Source organism: Diabrotica undecimpunctata, chromosome 4, assembly GCF_040954645.1.
Source record: "Diabrotica undecimpunctata isolate CICGRU chromosome 4, icDiaUnde3, whole genome shotgun sequence".
Classification (NCBI taxonomy): domain Eukaryota; kingdom Metazoa; phylum Arthropoda; class Insecta; order Coleoptera; family Chrysomelidae; genus Diabrotica; species Diabrotica undecimpunctata.
Genome location: NC_092806.1, coordinates 93,519,017 through 93,535,861, shown reverse-complemented (window position 1 = coordinate 93,535,861; position 16,845 = coordinate 93,519,017). Strand labels below are relative to the sequence as shown.

General features: G+C 34.6%; 2 protein-coding genes across 2 annotated transcripts in view; one reads left to right on the top strand and one right to left on the bottom strand.

Moving 5' to 3' along the window:
- The window catches only part of Cse1 (chromosome segregation 1), a 239,371-nt gene that overhangs the window by 154,968 nt on the left and 67,558 nt on the right, over positions 1–16,845 (bottom strand). The window contains exon 4 of the mRNA XM_072529922.1: positions 8,317–8,462. Within this exon, the coding sequence (XP_072386023.1) occupies positions 8,317–8,462 (146 nt within the window). The remainder of the gene's footprint in view (positions 1–8,316; positions 8,463–16,845) is intronic.
- FeCH (ferrochelatase, mitochondrial) lies at positions 6,413–7,783 on the top strand. Its single transcript, XM_072527994.1, has one exon. It carries the CDS (start codon positions 6,475–6,477, stop codon positions 7,627–7,629), a length of 1,155 nt encoding a protein of 384 aa, XP_072384095.1. The 5' UTR covers positions 6,413–6,474; the 3' UTR covers positions 7,630–7,783.

Here is a 16,845-nt window from a genome sequence, read left to right as displayed (position 1 = left end):
TTTTAAATAATATATCCAACTTTAAATTTAAAGAGAAAGTTAGGTATTGTGTGCTGTTGGTTTCTTTTGACTGTGGACTTAATCCATTAGCCGAACTAAAATTACTCTTATAATTATATCCCTCATACTCATTATATTTATGAATATTTATAACCTATTTGATAATAATGATTTACGATAGTTAGGTATTAGTTCATATATTTCTCTACCGTCTAAGAAAAGTAAATGAGCGATGGTTATGGGACTCTGAATTCTAAGATCTGATAGTTTTGAATACAGCTGATCTGTTTCATACTTATGTTTATCGCACTTGAAAAGACTATGGTTGATGCCACATTGTGATATAATATCGCATGAGCATAACCCAGAAGGAATAATATTTAACTTAGCCAAGTGAGCTGGGAATGCGCCGTGATTAGTTTTCAGACGTGTAATTGTCAGTGATGACTACTTTGGCATTGCATATTTAAAAATATAGGCAATTTCTTGTGGTAAGGTTATAGTATACTACCGATTATTTGAGTTCGTTGCTACGTTTTTCCATTTTTCTTTCCATTTTATTAAAATTCTGTCAATATCATATAATCAGTATACGAGTTATGCTCTCTATGGGTGCATATGTCATCGGCGTATTGAATGCAATTGATCGAATTGTCAGAAATGCCATAAATACTTGCTGAAAATATGTTAAACAATAACTGACTTAAAACTGATCCTTGTGGGAGACCTGTATGAACTATTCTAGGGCCATGTAGATGGTTTAAATGATTTTTAATATATATATATATATATATATATATATATATATATATATATATATATATATATACAAGAAATACTGGTTATTATTGACTGTCGATATAAACAAACAACACAGTTTATTAGGGCTGCAGTCAGAAAGTTTGGCCTGGATGTTACAGAAACACTCTTTTGACTTTTGGTCTAGCTTCTAATTCAAGACACTGTAATTAGAAGAATGTGTAAATATTTACAATATATCACAAATTGTCAGTGCAACTTACTAGTCGTCGAGATTATTTATATAAAGCTATGACACTCAACATTAATAACACACATATAAAATATAACATATAAAATAATGAACAAAATACATTTTAAAATTTATTTATTGATAGTAACACATTTCCAAGAAAACACGTTTTGAATGGTTTTTTCCTTTGCCGAAATACAGGAATCCTCGAAATTAAATTTATGTTTTAACATTAATGCATGTTCTGTCAGCGCACATGCATTTATTTTTTTTTTGTTTTTATGTCGCTGCGATGCGAGATCACTCTACTGTGAAAATTACGAGATGATTCTCCGATATACACGTTTTTACAATTGGCACACGGTATAGAATAAACAACATTCGATGACTCATGTATTGTGAAAGGATCCTTTGTCTTTGTGTACAACTTCGATACCGTTTTCACATTCTTAGTTGCAATTTTTAAGCCACTAACATTTTTGAAAATGTTCAGTAGCTTAGGTGTCAGAACTGGAATATAGGGTAGGCAACCATACGTTATTTTAGATTGCGGTAGCTCTGATGTGTTGTGTGTCAATGTCAGTGTCAGTTGTCGGACTTCATTATTATGAAAATTTTGGTTGTCAGAAAATTGCAAAGGAAAAGGAGAACCAAAAATGAGTTTATTCAAAAGCCCTGTGGGATAGGAGTTCTCTTGTAGTATAGATCTCAACTTTTTTAGTCCCTTGTCCCTGAAATCGATGTTTGATAAGATAACCCTAGTTTTAAGGGCCAAAACCAAATTTGTTTTCATCTTAGATGGATGTTGAGAATAAAAGTTTATGAAACGGTTACTAAAACAAGGTTTACGATACCACTCCGTCATTAGCATACCATCACTGCCACGATGTATAAGCATGTCTAAAAAAGGAATCATATTATCAGCCTCTCTCTCAACCGTAAACTTGTTCACACTGGGCGTTAAAGGTGTTTATAAAACATCAGTTACTTTGTTTTCAGGGACCCATAAGATGAAATCATCTACATATCGTTTGATAAAAGGTATATTTATATCAACCATGGTATGATTTCTACGCTCCAATACACCAGAATAGTGGCTATGATGGACCTATTGGAAGGGATGTAGGCTTATACCTGAAACCAAAAAATATCATATTTTTTTATTTAGATCTACATAAATATCACTTAAAATATTTTATTTTTTCTGGAAAGTATATCTATAAGCAATGTTTTAATAATTTGATTAACGGCTTTAGGAACATCAAAATACAATAATTATACCCTACATACCTTATTTCTTTCTTCAATATTCTTTTCCAATTCTTTGAATTTGAAGGTGTTTGTCTGGCATGTTCTAGATTGGTTTCAGTAGGATAGTGTTCCATAATTAAAAATGCGTTATAGCACTCCTCAAAAGTGAATAAAGCAAATTTTCTAATTGTTTTTCACGAAACAGCCACTATTTTTTTAAATTGGTAATTGATTGTGAGTAAGTCTAACTTATTATTTCTTTTACCTTTTTTTATAAATAGATTTATTAAATTTAAAAATTAAGCAGTTTTTGAGCAGTCGCCACATTTAAGTTTGTATACACCACTGTGTAAGTGCTTTTTATTTTAGCTCTTGTTGATTTTAATATATTTTCCCAAGTTGTTTTTAGTTGGTGCTTGCTAGGTACTGGTATGCCATTGTGCTATTAACAGGCATGTGTATCTCCGGCTTAACAGAAAAAAGTGTTTGTGTTCAATGTTATAATTATCCAGCAAGGAACTAATACAAATTTAATTACCACATTTATTAACATAAATATAAATTAAATAGTCCTGTTTATTAACAAAATATGCCAGAGTGTCTTAAAAATTTCTAGTTGTAATTAGTGGAAAACTATGGATCACCAACTAGATAACCAAGAACCAACTAGTTATCAATGCATCGAGGACATAAATTCAGCCATTAGAAAATCCTACCTATCCCGGACTCCTCCACCTGGAAGAAATCGAAAAAACAGTTACAACTGACTAGCTGAACAGCAGAAAAAAATTTAAAACACGCGACAATGATTTACATACGAATTTACCAAACTTTCAAATAGATAAACCACAAAAAGATCTCCCAGATGCAGATGAGGTAAACAGTGATAGTGAATGGGTATCAGTCCACCCCAAGAAACGTCAAAATCAACGCAACTACGATGTCCTGAATTGAAAAACACCAAACAAGCTACACTCAAAGATTATTGTCTGAGCAAAACTGTTCATACATCTAATAGATACGAAGTACTTGAAAATGATAAACCTCGTGAAGAGGTTGAAATGCGGAAAAAAAACACTTCGAGATAAAAACGCAAGTCAACCACCTCGTGCTGTATATCCGTCAATCACTCAACCAACTATCATCTATGCGAAAATTGTTGCAGGAAGAGATAATAGAAATACATATGCCACAGATGAGATTTTTCATGTAATAGAAACAACAACTCCTCAACACGTAAAAAACAATTTAGAACTAGTAGTACAGAAGAGAATGAATAAGATGTTCGATGTCTTAGTGTCTCTGATATCTAAGCTTAACCTTCAACACTAAACTAAAATATGCTGTTGGAGTGCCAATGGCTTAACCACTTATTTCCACGAAGTTAAAGCATTTATTTACTCTCATAATCTAGGAGTTATGTTTATTTCCGAAGCACACATAACTAATAAGAGACATTTCTATATTCCCAAATATTCAACCTACGTAATTCAACATCCACTAGCCCACGGAGGTACGGCAATTATTATAAGAAATAACATTTAGCATCATGAAATAAAATAAAATTAGTATAGTTAACGTCCAAGCCACATCAGTGTCGGTCGAATATTCACAAGGCCCGATTATTTTATCTGCTGTTTATTGCCCACCGAATAAAATAATTAAAGCTGACCATTTTACTGAATACTGTAAGATGCTCAGACTCCGTTTCATTACTGCTGCATGACTTTTGGCTCACTGATAGACAAAAAATTCCTGATCTTATTGATTCCGCTATAGTAAAAGGAATATCACAAACCTACCTCCAAATTTGATATAATATATAGTTTATTACTAAAAAATCTAACCAACGAAGGCGTAAGTTTAATTACTTATATATTTAATTCAATATTAAAAACAGTTTACTTTCCACTCCAATGTAAAGTTGCTCAAATTGTTTTCATTCCAAAACCTAATAAGGATCACACGGAAGTATCTTTATATCGCCCAATTAGCTTGTTACCTATTATATCCAAAGTGTTTCAACAGCTTTTTCTGAGAAGACTAGAGCTTATTTAATATGACAGTAATGTTTAACCAAATTATCAGTTTGGGTTTAGGAAACAACATGGTACCATCGAGCAAATTCATATTGTGGTAAGACTATCAGAAATTCGCTTGAACACAAAAATTACTGTACTGTTGCATTTCTAGATGTCTCTCAAGATTCGACAAAGTTTGGCATATAGGTCTTATCTCCAAAATTAAATCCATATTTCTTCATCCCATAAGTTCACTTTTAAGATCCTACCTGACAGATCGATTTTTTAAGTCAAAAGAGGTGGAGAAATCACTAACCTGTTTCCAATATGCTCCGGAGTTCCACAAGGAAGCATACTAAGACCCACCTTCTACTTAATATACATATCAGATCTCCCAATTACGACCAATATAACAATCGTTACATATGCAGATTGACACAGTTATCATGGCTTCAAATTCTACAGCAACTGAAGCATCCCAGATATTGCAAAATCACCTGCTTAAACAAGAGAGCTGGCCTAAACTGTGGCGAGTCCAAGTCAGCAGTTTAAAATCAACACAAATAAGGTTTACTTTAAAAAAAAGGTGAAGCGCACCAGTTTCTATAGACATCACTCCACTATCAGTTAATACCGTCGTTAAATACCTCGGAATTCATGTGGATATCAAACTTAATTGGGGATCCACATCTGGAAGAAACGCCTTAAACTGAGCTTAATCTACAGGAAAATATATTGGTACATGAGTCGAAAATCAAACCTTAGCCTGGAGAACAAACTTCTGATTTATAAATGTATTTTAAAACCGATATGGTTATATGCAGCACAAATCTGGGGTACAGCAAGTAATACCAACATACAAAAACTTTCCAAGATTCCAATTGAAACTGCGGCAGATCTGCAATGTCCCTTGGTAAATTACGAACCGCAGATTACACCACGATCTACAGTTACCAACAGTTAGCGGAGCAATATTTGCTGTAAACTCATCATACAAGACCAGACTATCTTGCCATCCAAATCCGCTGGCCACGGAGCTGCTCAACATTTCACACGAAAGAAGATTAAAACGACCACACCCTTTGGATCTCTAGTAAATCTAGATAAACTGGATAAATCTGGAGCATAGTGGCATAGTGCGGTGAAATAAAAAGTTTTTATAAAACTTTTCTCGATTTTTTTTAGACTTGTTATACTCATATTTGCTGCAGTGTCGTTTATCTGTATTAAACTTTGTTTGTTAAGTTAAAGTTTAAATTAATTGTTACATTATAGGTTAAATTTATAATATTATATGTCTTACTTGGGTGCTCACCACTGGGCGACTTCCCACTTTGTTATTGTACATAAATTATACATATTGTTTATTGTTTGTAATGTGACAGATTGCAATAAACATAATATTTAATTTTATTGAATTTTATTTAATTTAATTTAATTAGATTCATTGAATTTTATTGAGATTTATTTAATTTTACAAAATTTTATTTAAGTTTATATAATTTTATTTATTTTTTTTAATTTCATTTATTTTTATCTAATTTTATTTAATTTTTGCAGTTTTTTATATATATTTGTTTAATTTTTTATAATTTATTTTATTTCATACAAATATTTTAATAAAAATTAACCAGATCGATCCAGTCGTTCTCGAGTTGTTATAAAAAAATATATTATATACATTTATAATAAGTGTATTATGTATATTACGGTATACCACAAGGTTACTACACCCACCTTGATTTTTCGAGTCACGCTAAATAGGATTTCGAGTCCGTGCAAAACGTCATATCGAGCGCTAAGAAGAATTCACTTCTAAAACAAAGTAAATTCTAAATGTTCTATGTCATCAAAACAAATAAAATATATTCGTGAAGTCAATTACCGGCAAAATTGGATATCAAATTGTGCTTTATATAGGTACATTCGTCAAATTTGACCTTAAAGCTACTTCATGAATTTCTTCCTGAATTTATTGTTGATGTACAGCTATGACACTACTTTAGTATAAAAGCCTGCATTAGAACCGCGGAGAAGGCTTAGTTTTCTTGGAAATAAAATAGTTATAAATAAAGGAACTCTTAACAACTGGCTGTGCATCCAGAAAGGGAAGAGGCCATGTATAAGTATACAAAAAGATGAAGTATTTTGTCAGCTGTCATTATTATTAATTGTAATGGTTTGGTAATAATTTTTAAAAGAGTTTCCACAATGTTTTCCCGTTCTTTAGTAATATTAAGGCAACAATCATTGGTAGTCAAAAAGTATTCTACAAATGTATCAAAACCAAAGACTGGGATTGTTTTGGTTAATATGGGAGGTCCGGAAACTATAAACCAAGTTCATGATTATTTACACAGAATAATGACTGATAGAGATATGATACAATTACCAATAGCTCAAGACTATTTGGGACCTTGGATAGCTAAGCGTAGAACTCCAGAAGTTCAAAAGAAATATCAAGAGATTGGTGGTGGATCACCTATTCTTAAGTGGACAAAACTACAGGGTAAACTTTTATGTGATAAACTCAATCAACAGTGTTCTGATACTGCTCCTCATAAGGCCTATGTTGCCTTTAGATATGTCCCACCATTTACGAAGGATGCATTTGAGGAACTTGAAAAAGATTGTGTAGAACATGCAGTTATATTTTCACAATACCCCCAATATAGCTGTGCTACATCGGGTTCCAGTTTTAATGAAATTTATAGATATTTCAAGAATAGGGAACTCCCAAAGGGTATGAAAATGTCAGTTATTGATCGGTGGCCTATACATTCCCTATTAGCTAAATGTTTTGCAGACAATATTAAGAAAGAATTGCAACAAATTCCTGAAGCTAAAAGAAATAATGCAGTTATTTTATTTTCTGCACATTCTTTACCCTTGAAGGCAGTAAATCGTGGAGACCCTTACCCTTCAGAAGTGGGTGCTACTGTACACCAAGTGATGAATGAATTAAACTTCTCCCACCGTTACCAGTTAGTATGGCAATCCAAAGTGGGTCCATTACCTTGGCTGGGACCAATGACTGATGAAGCTATCAAAGGATATGTAAAACAAGGACAGAAAACTTTTGTAGTAGTTCCCATTGCATTTGTTAATGAACACATCGAAACTCTTCACGAATTAGATATTGAATATTGTACAGATTTAGCTAAGGAGTTAAATGTAGAAATAATTCGAAGAGTACCAGCTCCAAATGATCATCCTTTGTTTATAGAAGCTCTCTGTGATATAGTTAAAACACATATAAAAAGAAAAATTCCAGTTTCAAATAAATTTTTAAATAGGTGTCCTCATTGTGTAAATAAAAACTGTGGTGTAAGTAAGCAGTGGTATTCTAGGGTGTGTTCTTTCTGAACATTTTTTAATTTTTTATTGAATCAGCTTTTTATTGACATTTGAAACTTTAATTCATACTTTCAAATGTATTGCAATGTGCAAAATATATTTTAATGGAATATATTTCCATTGTAGGTAATTTTGGTTTCTATTATTAAATAAATAAACAAAATTCTTTTTTTATTGTATACCTAACGTACACTTAATTTACTACCATTAACAACATTATATTGTTTTAACAAAAAGAATATTTTGTTTAAACAATGTTTTCCAGATTTGTACAATAACAAATACTCGTAAGTTGCAAAAATAATGGAGAGGCATTAACTTGTTAAACAATTAAATTTTAAACATACATAATTATTTTCAAACACATTGTACAAACAGTCAAATTTGACATTTACATTCATTAGTCAAGATATTATCAAAATTAAATAAACTGAATTGTTATTTTCTCTGAGGGAAGCTGAATTTTCAGCAAAGCATATCAAGTTGAGTATATGCTGTGGACATTAAAAATAGTCTTGTTTATCTTAGAACATGCGTTTTCATTAAGTAACTACTGTCAATTCAATTCACTAAATTATTAAATAAAAAATATGATATTCTAAAAATTTCTATAATTATATGCTTGGTAAGTAAATATGAATCAGAATTACTAGGAAAAATATTAATGTTTAAATTAGTGCATTTGTTTTTGCTTACCACAAATAAGTCAGTTAGCGGCTGGGCCAATTTTTCTAGTACATACTTAATTTCTATCCATAACTCTTGTGATTTAAATTCATACCGATATTTTTTAAAAAGGGAATGACCTGTTCTTAGAACTCCATTTATAACATTGAAATCCCCTGAAAATAAATTTTATTGTTAAAAAGGCTATTAGTAAACATCTAAAATTAATTACTAAACTTCAGATTATATGAAATTGCATATGTGATATATCCATATACATTAGCATGGTTTAGCAATTTTCAACATTAATGTATATTGGTGCTCAAACCAATATTCAAAGTATCCCCTAATACTGTAAGTATGTAGATATACTTTTCTATTCATCATCACATATTAGGCTTGAGTGGGCATTACAGGTGGCAACCAGTCTGGATTAAGAACCACGTAAATCTCAGAAGTTACCTTATTCGGTAGTTCAGTTATTTTTAGTTTTTACTTCATATTGTGTCTTGTTTTTTTTTGCTCACTAGTTCTACTGTTTCACATGAAACATTTCAAGATTTTTTTTTATTGTGTGTTTGGTTTTTTTCAGTAGATCCACTTAAGAAAGCGTACACAGTTGGATTCAGGATTTTCCCAATGTGTTTTCATGTACCTAATTGATACATTTTGTATTGCAGTGTTTGTAAGTCAATGTATAGTACAACAGCATGTACAGACAAGCATACACCAATCAAGACATGTACAACCATCTATCTTTAATAGGGCCTTACCAAAGGCCTTTACCAATTTCTTTAAGAAATACTGTGTCAATAAAGTGTTTAGAATGCTGCAAACAAATGTGGAGATGGCTAGGTTAGCTCAAGTGGTCCCCGCAACTGAAAGGGAGATTGATCTTGTGATAGCATCAGAGCCAAACCTCACATTAGTGTGTGGTAGGAAATGGTTAGTGAATAGATCAGGTGATGTCAGAGCAACACCAGATGCAACTACTGAACAGAAGACTGAGCGTACTTGGGATTGAAACCTATCCTATTCGAATTGACACCTAACCTGAGGGTAAGAGGAAGAGATGGAGTGATTAAAGCTAGAAGACTGGACATGGTATAAAATGCACAGACAGGAAGGAACTGAATATCTGATCCAAGAAGAAGAGACACTGGAGAGAACTATGTGATAAGCTAGATGAGGATGCAAAATCATTAAGAACTAGTGCACCCTATCTAATTCGTGTCTCGATCTCTCTTCCTAACACTGGCTTTCAAGTTGCACATTGTCATTCTCATTAATTCGAAAGTTTTTCTGGTATATCTGTTCAAGATTGAGGCCGTATCACTTAGAATATTTCCTTCTCCATCCTTACAGCTCCCTATTCTTGGCTTAAACTCTTTGCTTATTTTGTTTATATTTCTGTACTTTCGAGTTTCATTTTGATTTCTTAGCCATTATATGCGTTCGAACTGCTTTTTCTCAAATTGCCTTTTTTATTTTCTCTAGGGTTCGGTATTCCTCCTTTGCTATTGCATCCAGCTTGATTTGTCCTTAGGTATACTCTATTTTGTTATCTGTTGCTTCTTAGCACTCCTTGTCAAACCGCTCGTTTTGTTTAGCTCGGTTTTCCCCAATATTTCCGTTGCCTTCTTAGTTATTATGTTTCTACATTTTGTCCACAATTCCTCCACATTTTCGCCCGTCTTCAGGCTCTCCATTTCTTCATCGAGTTGTCTCCTATACTCTCTCGCAACGGTTTCAATTCGCAGATTATCAACATTAATTCTGTCTTGTTTCATATGTTTATCCTTCTTTAGGTTTAATATTCTTCCTCTGATTTTTGCCATTACAAGAAAGTGGTCGCTATCTATGTTTGGACCTCGGTAGCTTTTGACGTCCTTGAGGTCGGAAGAATGCCTTGCATCTATCTGGTTAACGGTTTCGTTGTCACGGGATTTCCATGTTCATTTGTGTATCATTTTATGAAAAAATCTTGTTCCTCCTACTATCGTGTTTTTGGTGCTTGCAAAGTTTATTAGTCTCAACCCCGACATCATTTCACCTCTTCATATATGCTCTCACATCCTATAGTTGACTGGAAAAATTGCTTTTTGACAATTTTTGTATTAAGGACCTCAGCAATTATTTTCACGTCATGATGTGGACATCGATCATATTATCTGTCTAAGGTAGAAATTATGTCGTAGAATTCATCCTTTTCGTCGTCTTCCTTTTCTTCCGTAGGTGCGTGTACAGCTATAGTTAAATAATCTTCCTTTAAAATGTAGGTAAAATATTGCTTTGAAGTTTTACTGACTAGAAAACCACTGCCGAACTCGTGTCGGATGCTATGCCCGCGTTAGTATATATTGCAGTCTTTTCTCTCGATAATTCCTGAACCAGCCTATCTCATCTCTTGAATCGCTATTACATTGGCTTTTTTTATCTAGTTATTGTGTTAGCAATTTAAGTGAGCCTGGGGCATAAAGGGTTCGTACGTTCCATGTGCAGATCTTTAAATCCTTATTCCTTTGTAGTTTGCTAGGTCGTCGTTTTTAAAACATTAACAACTGTATGAGTAAAACTAGTTGGATGATAAGCTATTGCAATCACTATTCGTCACATTGATAGGTTCAACGGAAACGTCCACTCTAGTGTCTAGATCCCACATTATGTTTTCTTCTTTTCTAGTATGTGTAATGCAATTGTTTTTTGAGTCTGACGAGACGTTTTCTGTAACAATAGCTTAGTAGCTAGCGATCTTTCACATCATTTTAAAAGTTTTCCCGTTACTTGATTTTTATTTGAGCCCAAGTTCACAATAATAAGGAGGGAAGCGCAGAACAATTATGTTTTTATCAAGAGCCATTTCGTCGATAATATATTTCTTGTATTCAGGGTGTACGTATCTTTGCAAGATTTAATAATTCTACTGTAATGTTTACTTTAATTTATTTACGTATAACGTACACTTATTTTAATGTATTTACAGTCTTTTAACACTTACACTAAAAATTCAATTAATTTAGAATTTATTACTTAACAGTACAAATTTATTTTATCGACTGAGACAGATTACAGTAAAAATTTCGGCGCCGCTTCCGGAAACCTGTCGAATTCTCTAGAGAGTAACATCAGAGAAGAGAATCATAGACATAGCAATGACTAGCGTAACATTGCCCCCTCCTTAAGAGGTGGTTCCTTCTGGAACCTTGTCGGGACTGGGATCGACAAGGGACGGTTTTCGTTCCGTACCAGTAACCATGTAGATTGCAACTGACTAATACCTGGACTTACTAATATCGGACAACCCTCTAACCCAATTGGCGACATTCTAGCATTGGCATGGCTATTTTTTTGCACGTTGGGCTCCAGCACGTGTTCACTTTATTAAAGTTTCCCATACATCTTGGTAGGTGGATTACTCATTGCTTATGGGCAGTGTCTTTTGTTAGCAGATGGAAAAGATAACGTGATGCATCTTGGGAGTTTTAGAGCTTTTCTGCAATTCAACCAGACTTCCTTCGAAAGATGGATGCCAATCCTTGTGTGACTTTCAATACTGGCCGCGATGGCATGGGGCAGTAAGTAGTCATCTGGAAGTGCGAGTAGTTGCTTTTCTTCAGTGGTAACACCATGTCGTGCTTTACTGGTACCTCCATATGTCAACGTCCAAACTCTAGATCACAAGGTAGTCGCATCTCGGGTCCAAATAGGACTTTTGCTGGTGTTTAACTCATTGATTCATTGTAGGTTACTGTGAAGAACGGAAGGTACTGGCCCCAGTCTCGCTGATGATTGGACACCATTTTTGCCAAATACTTGCCCACTGTCTTATTGATTCGCTCTATCATTCCATCCGATTGCGGGTGATAGGCTGTAAATATAGTTTTATTCAGGCCTAGAGTCTTTTCTAAAGTTCTAAAATTACAATTAGCCTCTACAATTTAATTTATCTTTACACATATTTTCGATTGACTCCCAGATTTCAGTAGAAATTTCGGCGTCGCTTCTTCAAACTCGTCAAAATCTCCTCTAGACAGGATCATTGGCGTAGCAAAGGCTGGCGTAACTCTTCTTTCAACATATTGTCATCGAATGATATAGTTCTTTGAGAGAGAGTTCATGATGTCGTAGTTGTTTTTTTGAAAAAGAATCTTCAAATTTTTGGGCGTCCATTCTTAGTGATAGTAATTGGTTTTCTTGGATTCGCATAGTAACAATCCATTATCCAAAAAACCTGAATCACTGTCCACGTGTGTTAGAATGAGTCACCGACCTTAATATAATACTGAAACTTGGAGGCAGGTAATAAACAGACGTAGGCTTCTCAACTAGTTATATAACAGGTGACGTAATACTGACAGATAATTTTAATTGGGACCTTATGGCAAGTGATACCTCATTTGAAAGATATTGAAAATACCTATTCAGTCATAATAATTTGGTTTGAGTTTAAGCTCATTTTGATGAATAAATTAAATAAATACTAAAATTATAGCCTCTCATTTAATTAATAAATATTTAACAACCAGTTCTTATAGTAAGTGTTCAAAATGTGGTCCATCTACTTCCTGACAGTAATGCATCCTGTTTCTAAACTCTTACCGTAGTCATACAAATGTGTTTGGGGAAATTGTCCTACATTCTTCAACAATTCGTTGTTTCAAAATGTCAATATTGTCAGGTGCTGTAGCGTTAATTTTGATTTCAAATATCCCCACAGAAAAAAAATCTAATAGTGTGAGGTCCGGTGACCGAGCTGGTCATTATATCGTACCTGGTAGCCCAATCCATCTACCACGATATTCCTCATCTAGGTAACGTCTCACTGCACCATAATGGTCTGCAGGACCATTATGGTGCAGTTGCCGAATTCATCTGGATTATCCTCCAGAATTTCAAGTATTAACGGTTCAATTGAATTTTGTAACATCTACAGATACACTTCACCAGTTCAGTTAGTATTGAGAAAAACAGGCCTAACTGGGGTTTCCCAAAATATCTGCCCAAAGATTTATTTTTTTTTTAATTGAGTATGTGTTTCACGAAAGACGTGTGGATTTGTGTCACTCCAATACCTCATATTTTAAGAAGTAAGTCAATAGACTGGGAAACTAAGGGAATCCCTATTAACAGAAGATACTTGAACCATCTTAGATACGCAGATGATGTAGTACTAATAGCCGACACGTGGAATGCGCTGAATTTGAGGAGCTACACACAGAATCTCTAAAAAAAAGGACTGAAAATGAATTTCAGCAAAATTAAACTGTTAAACAAATATGACAAGTCTATGATAAACATCCAAGGAACAGAGATAGAACACGTAGATGAATATACATATCTGGGTCAAAATTTCAAGGTAAGCAAAGAAAATCAGAATACCGAAATAAGCAGACGTGTAAAAATGAGCAGCATTCGGAAGACTCTCATACGTACATAAAAATAAAAATATACCTCTAAGACTGCGAACCAAAGTTTTTAATTCCTGTATCCTACCTGTACTTACATATGGAGCTGAAACCTGGACATTCACTAAAATAAACATGGAGAAGATCAGAAAAACTCAGAGAGCTATGGAGCGAAAGATGCTGGGTATCTCACTCAAAAACCATAAAACCAATGAAGACATTCGTAATAGGACAAAAGTAAAAGATGCTGTCGAACAGGCAGCTAAACTGAAATGGAAATGGGCTGGACATAACGAACGTCTTAAGGATGGCCGATGGAATAAAGAAATCGGAAATTGGCGGCCATATGAAGCCAAACGACCACGAGGAGACCGCTAATGCGCTGGAGCGAAGATATTAAAAGAACTGCAGGACCAATGTGGAAACGTCTTATAAACAACAGAGATGAATGGCGAGAATTAGGAGGGGCCTATATTCGGCAATCCGAATAGAGAGAAGGGTTTTAAAAAAATACCTCATATTGTGTGTTTTAACATTTTCATTGAGAGAAAAAGTACTTTCGTGATTAAAACAAATTGTTTTTATGTAATAGGACTGTTGGTTAATTTTATTGGACATATTTTCACAGAATTCTAGTTTTCGGTCGGGGTCATCATCTGAACGTTGGTGCACAATTTTTAATTTGTATGAATGAAATTTGTTTTCAGCCAACACTCGGTGTACTGTCTTTTGACTGATTCCATAGATAGGTGCAACTTGGGCTGTAGAAGAAGTAGGAGTTCATTACCATTTCTGAAATTATGTCAATTTTTTTGTCATCACTAATTGTTGAACAGATCGTTTGACATCTTGAACACTACCTGTTTGCTTAAACTTCCGAAAAAGTTTCCTCATATGAGCTCTCGATGTAGGGCAATCGGGGTATCTCTCATTAAAAAGACGTTCCGCTGCATGGAAATTATTTCCACATTCACCAATTATTAACACAGCTGCTACTTTGTCGGCTACAATACGCACCATTCTTCTTCTTCTACGGCATTACATCCCAAATTGAGTCTTGGCCTCCTTTATTTTTTGCCTCCACCCTTGCTTGCCTGTGGCTGATCTTCTCCATACAAGGACTCCTAAAAGGGCTTGTGCGCCGCTACTTACTGTGTCTTCCCAGCGCTTTCTTGGCTTTCCAACCGGTCTCTTTCCCTGCATTCTAGCATTCAGTGCTCTTTTTGGTAGCGTATCCTCTCCCATTCTTATCACATGTCCGACCCATTGCAATCTTTGTATTCTAATGAAGTCTAACAGTGATGCTTCCTTATAAAGTTGATAAAGCTCATACTACTAAACTAAAACTAGAATTTTAGTATTTATTTAATTTATTCGTCAAAATCATCTTAAATCCAAACAAAATTAGTATGATTGAGAGAATTGAAAACCGTTAACTCAAATAAAATTAGTGTGATTGAATAGGTATTTTCAATACCTTTCAAACGAGGTATCACTTGCCATAAGGTCCTATTTAAAATTATCTGTCACAGTGGCGCTGTAATGTCATCTGTCACTATTACGTCACTTGTTACGTCTAGTTAAGAAGTCTACGTCTGTTTATTACCTCCCTCCAAATTTGACGATTATAAGTATAACCGTTCAAAAGATACGAGGGGAGGAACGGACTTTTGACTAGCACTGTATATATTAAACCTAGAGCTACGATTAATACTATTACAGAAATTAATATTAACCTTAACATTCTTTCGGGTTGAATCGCGTAGATTTTCATTGCGCCGAGCTTTCGACATCCTCTTTGATGTCTTCTTCGGGGCTTCCGAGGTCTCAGTCTCCCGAGACCCCAGACACTACTATACTGATCACTAATCAATACATTACTGGTACTGGGAATAGAGGACGGGTCATTTATATCGTCGATAATGATGTGGTTTGGGTGTAAGTTGGCGTGGAGATTGACGCAAACATTTCTGACAGTAGGATTTTGATTGGCAGGTGGAGCGGACGTTATTTTCTGTTAGAGAGGTCTCCAAGTCGAAGGTAACCATATGCCGGCATCTCTTATTGAGACAATTTGGCATTTTTCAATTTCTATGGCTTCTCGGATAATTCTTGGTTTATTGAAGCGGATGGGAGCTATGGTTCTGGAGTTTTAAAAATCAATTTTGTGACCTGTATGAAGATGATGTTGACATAGAGCTGAAATTGAGTCGGAATTGCGAATAGAAATGGAATGTTCATAAATCCTATTTTGGATTCTACGATTTGTTTGGCCTATGTAGGATCGGGGATAGTCTGCATAAAGAATTTCACAAACTCCGTGTTGTTCATTTGGAATGTTGTCTTTGATTGATCGGACAAGAGATTGGGATTGATTGACAGTTTTTGTTAGGGGTGGGGTAAATATTGTGTCTTTATTCCTCTTGATTTTAGAATTTTGTCGATTGTGTTCGTGACACCTTTGATGTAAGGAAGAAAAGCTTTCGTTTGATGAGGATCTGAGTCTTTGGGTTGTCTGTGGATGCTCCTATTGATGCGATTTTCGCGGTAACCGTTCTGGATGAGGGCTTGTTTTAAACTAGAAAGCTCAGCGGGTCTACTTGCACCATGTCAAAGGCGTATTGATCTGGAGACAAGCATAATAATGACTGAATTGATCTGTGATGGGGGATGATGAAAGTTGGCATGCAAGTAACGATTGGTATGAGTGGGTTTTCGATAAACACAGTGATGAAAACCTTTGGATTGGTTTTTTTTATGATAACGTCGAGAAACGGTAGGGATGAATCAGTTTCTGTGAACTGGATACTAGGATGTATACCATTCAGTTGGGTTTGAAAAGACACCAAAGCATCCCTGCCATTGGGCCAAATGACTAATGTATCGTCAACACATCGTAGCCAACATGTGGGTTTGAACATTGATGTGGATAGTGCTCGGGTATCGAAGTCTTCCATAAAGATAGTCGCAATTACTGGAGATAGTGGGGAGCCTATTAGAGTACCATTTATTTGTCTGTAGAATTGATTTTGAAAGATGAACTAAGTGTTGAGAAATAAGATGAAGAGGCGATATGGTCACGAGACATGATGAAAAAGTTGGCTGTCCAAACATTTATTGATGGTCTTCGTGCTCATGAAATGCATAGAGCACT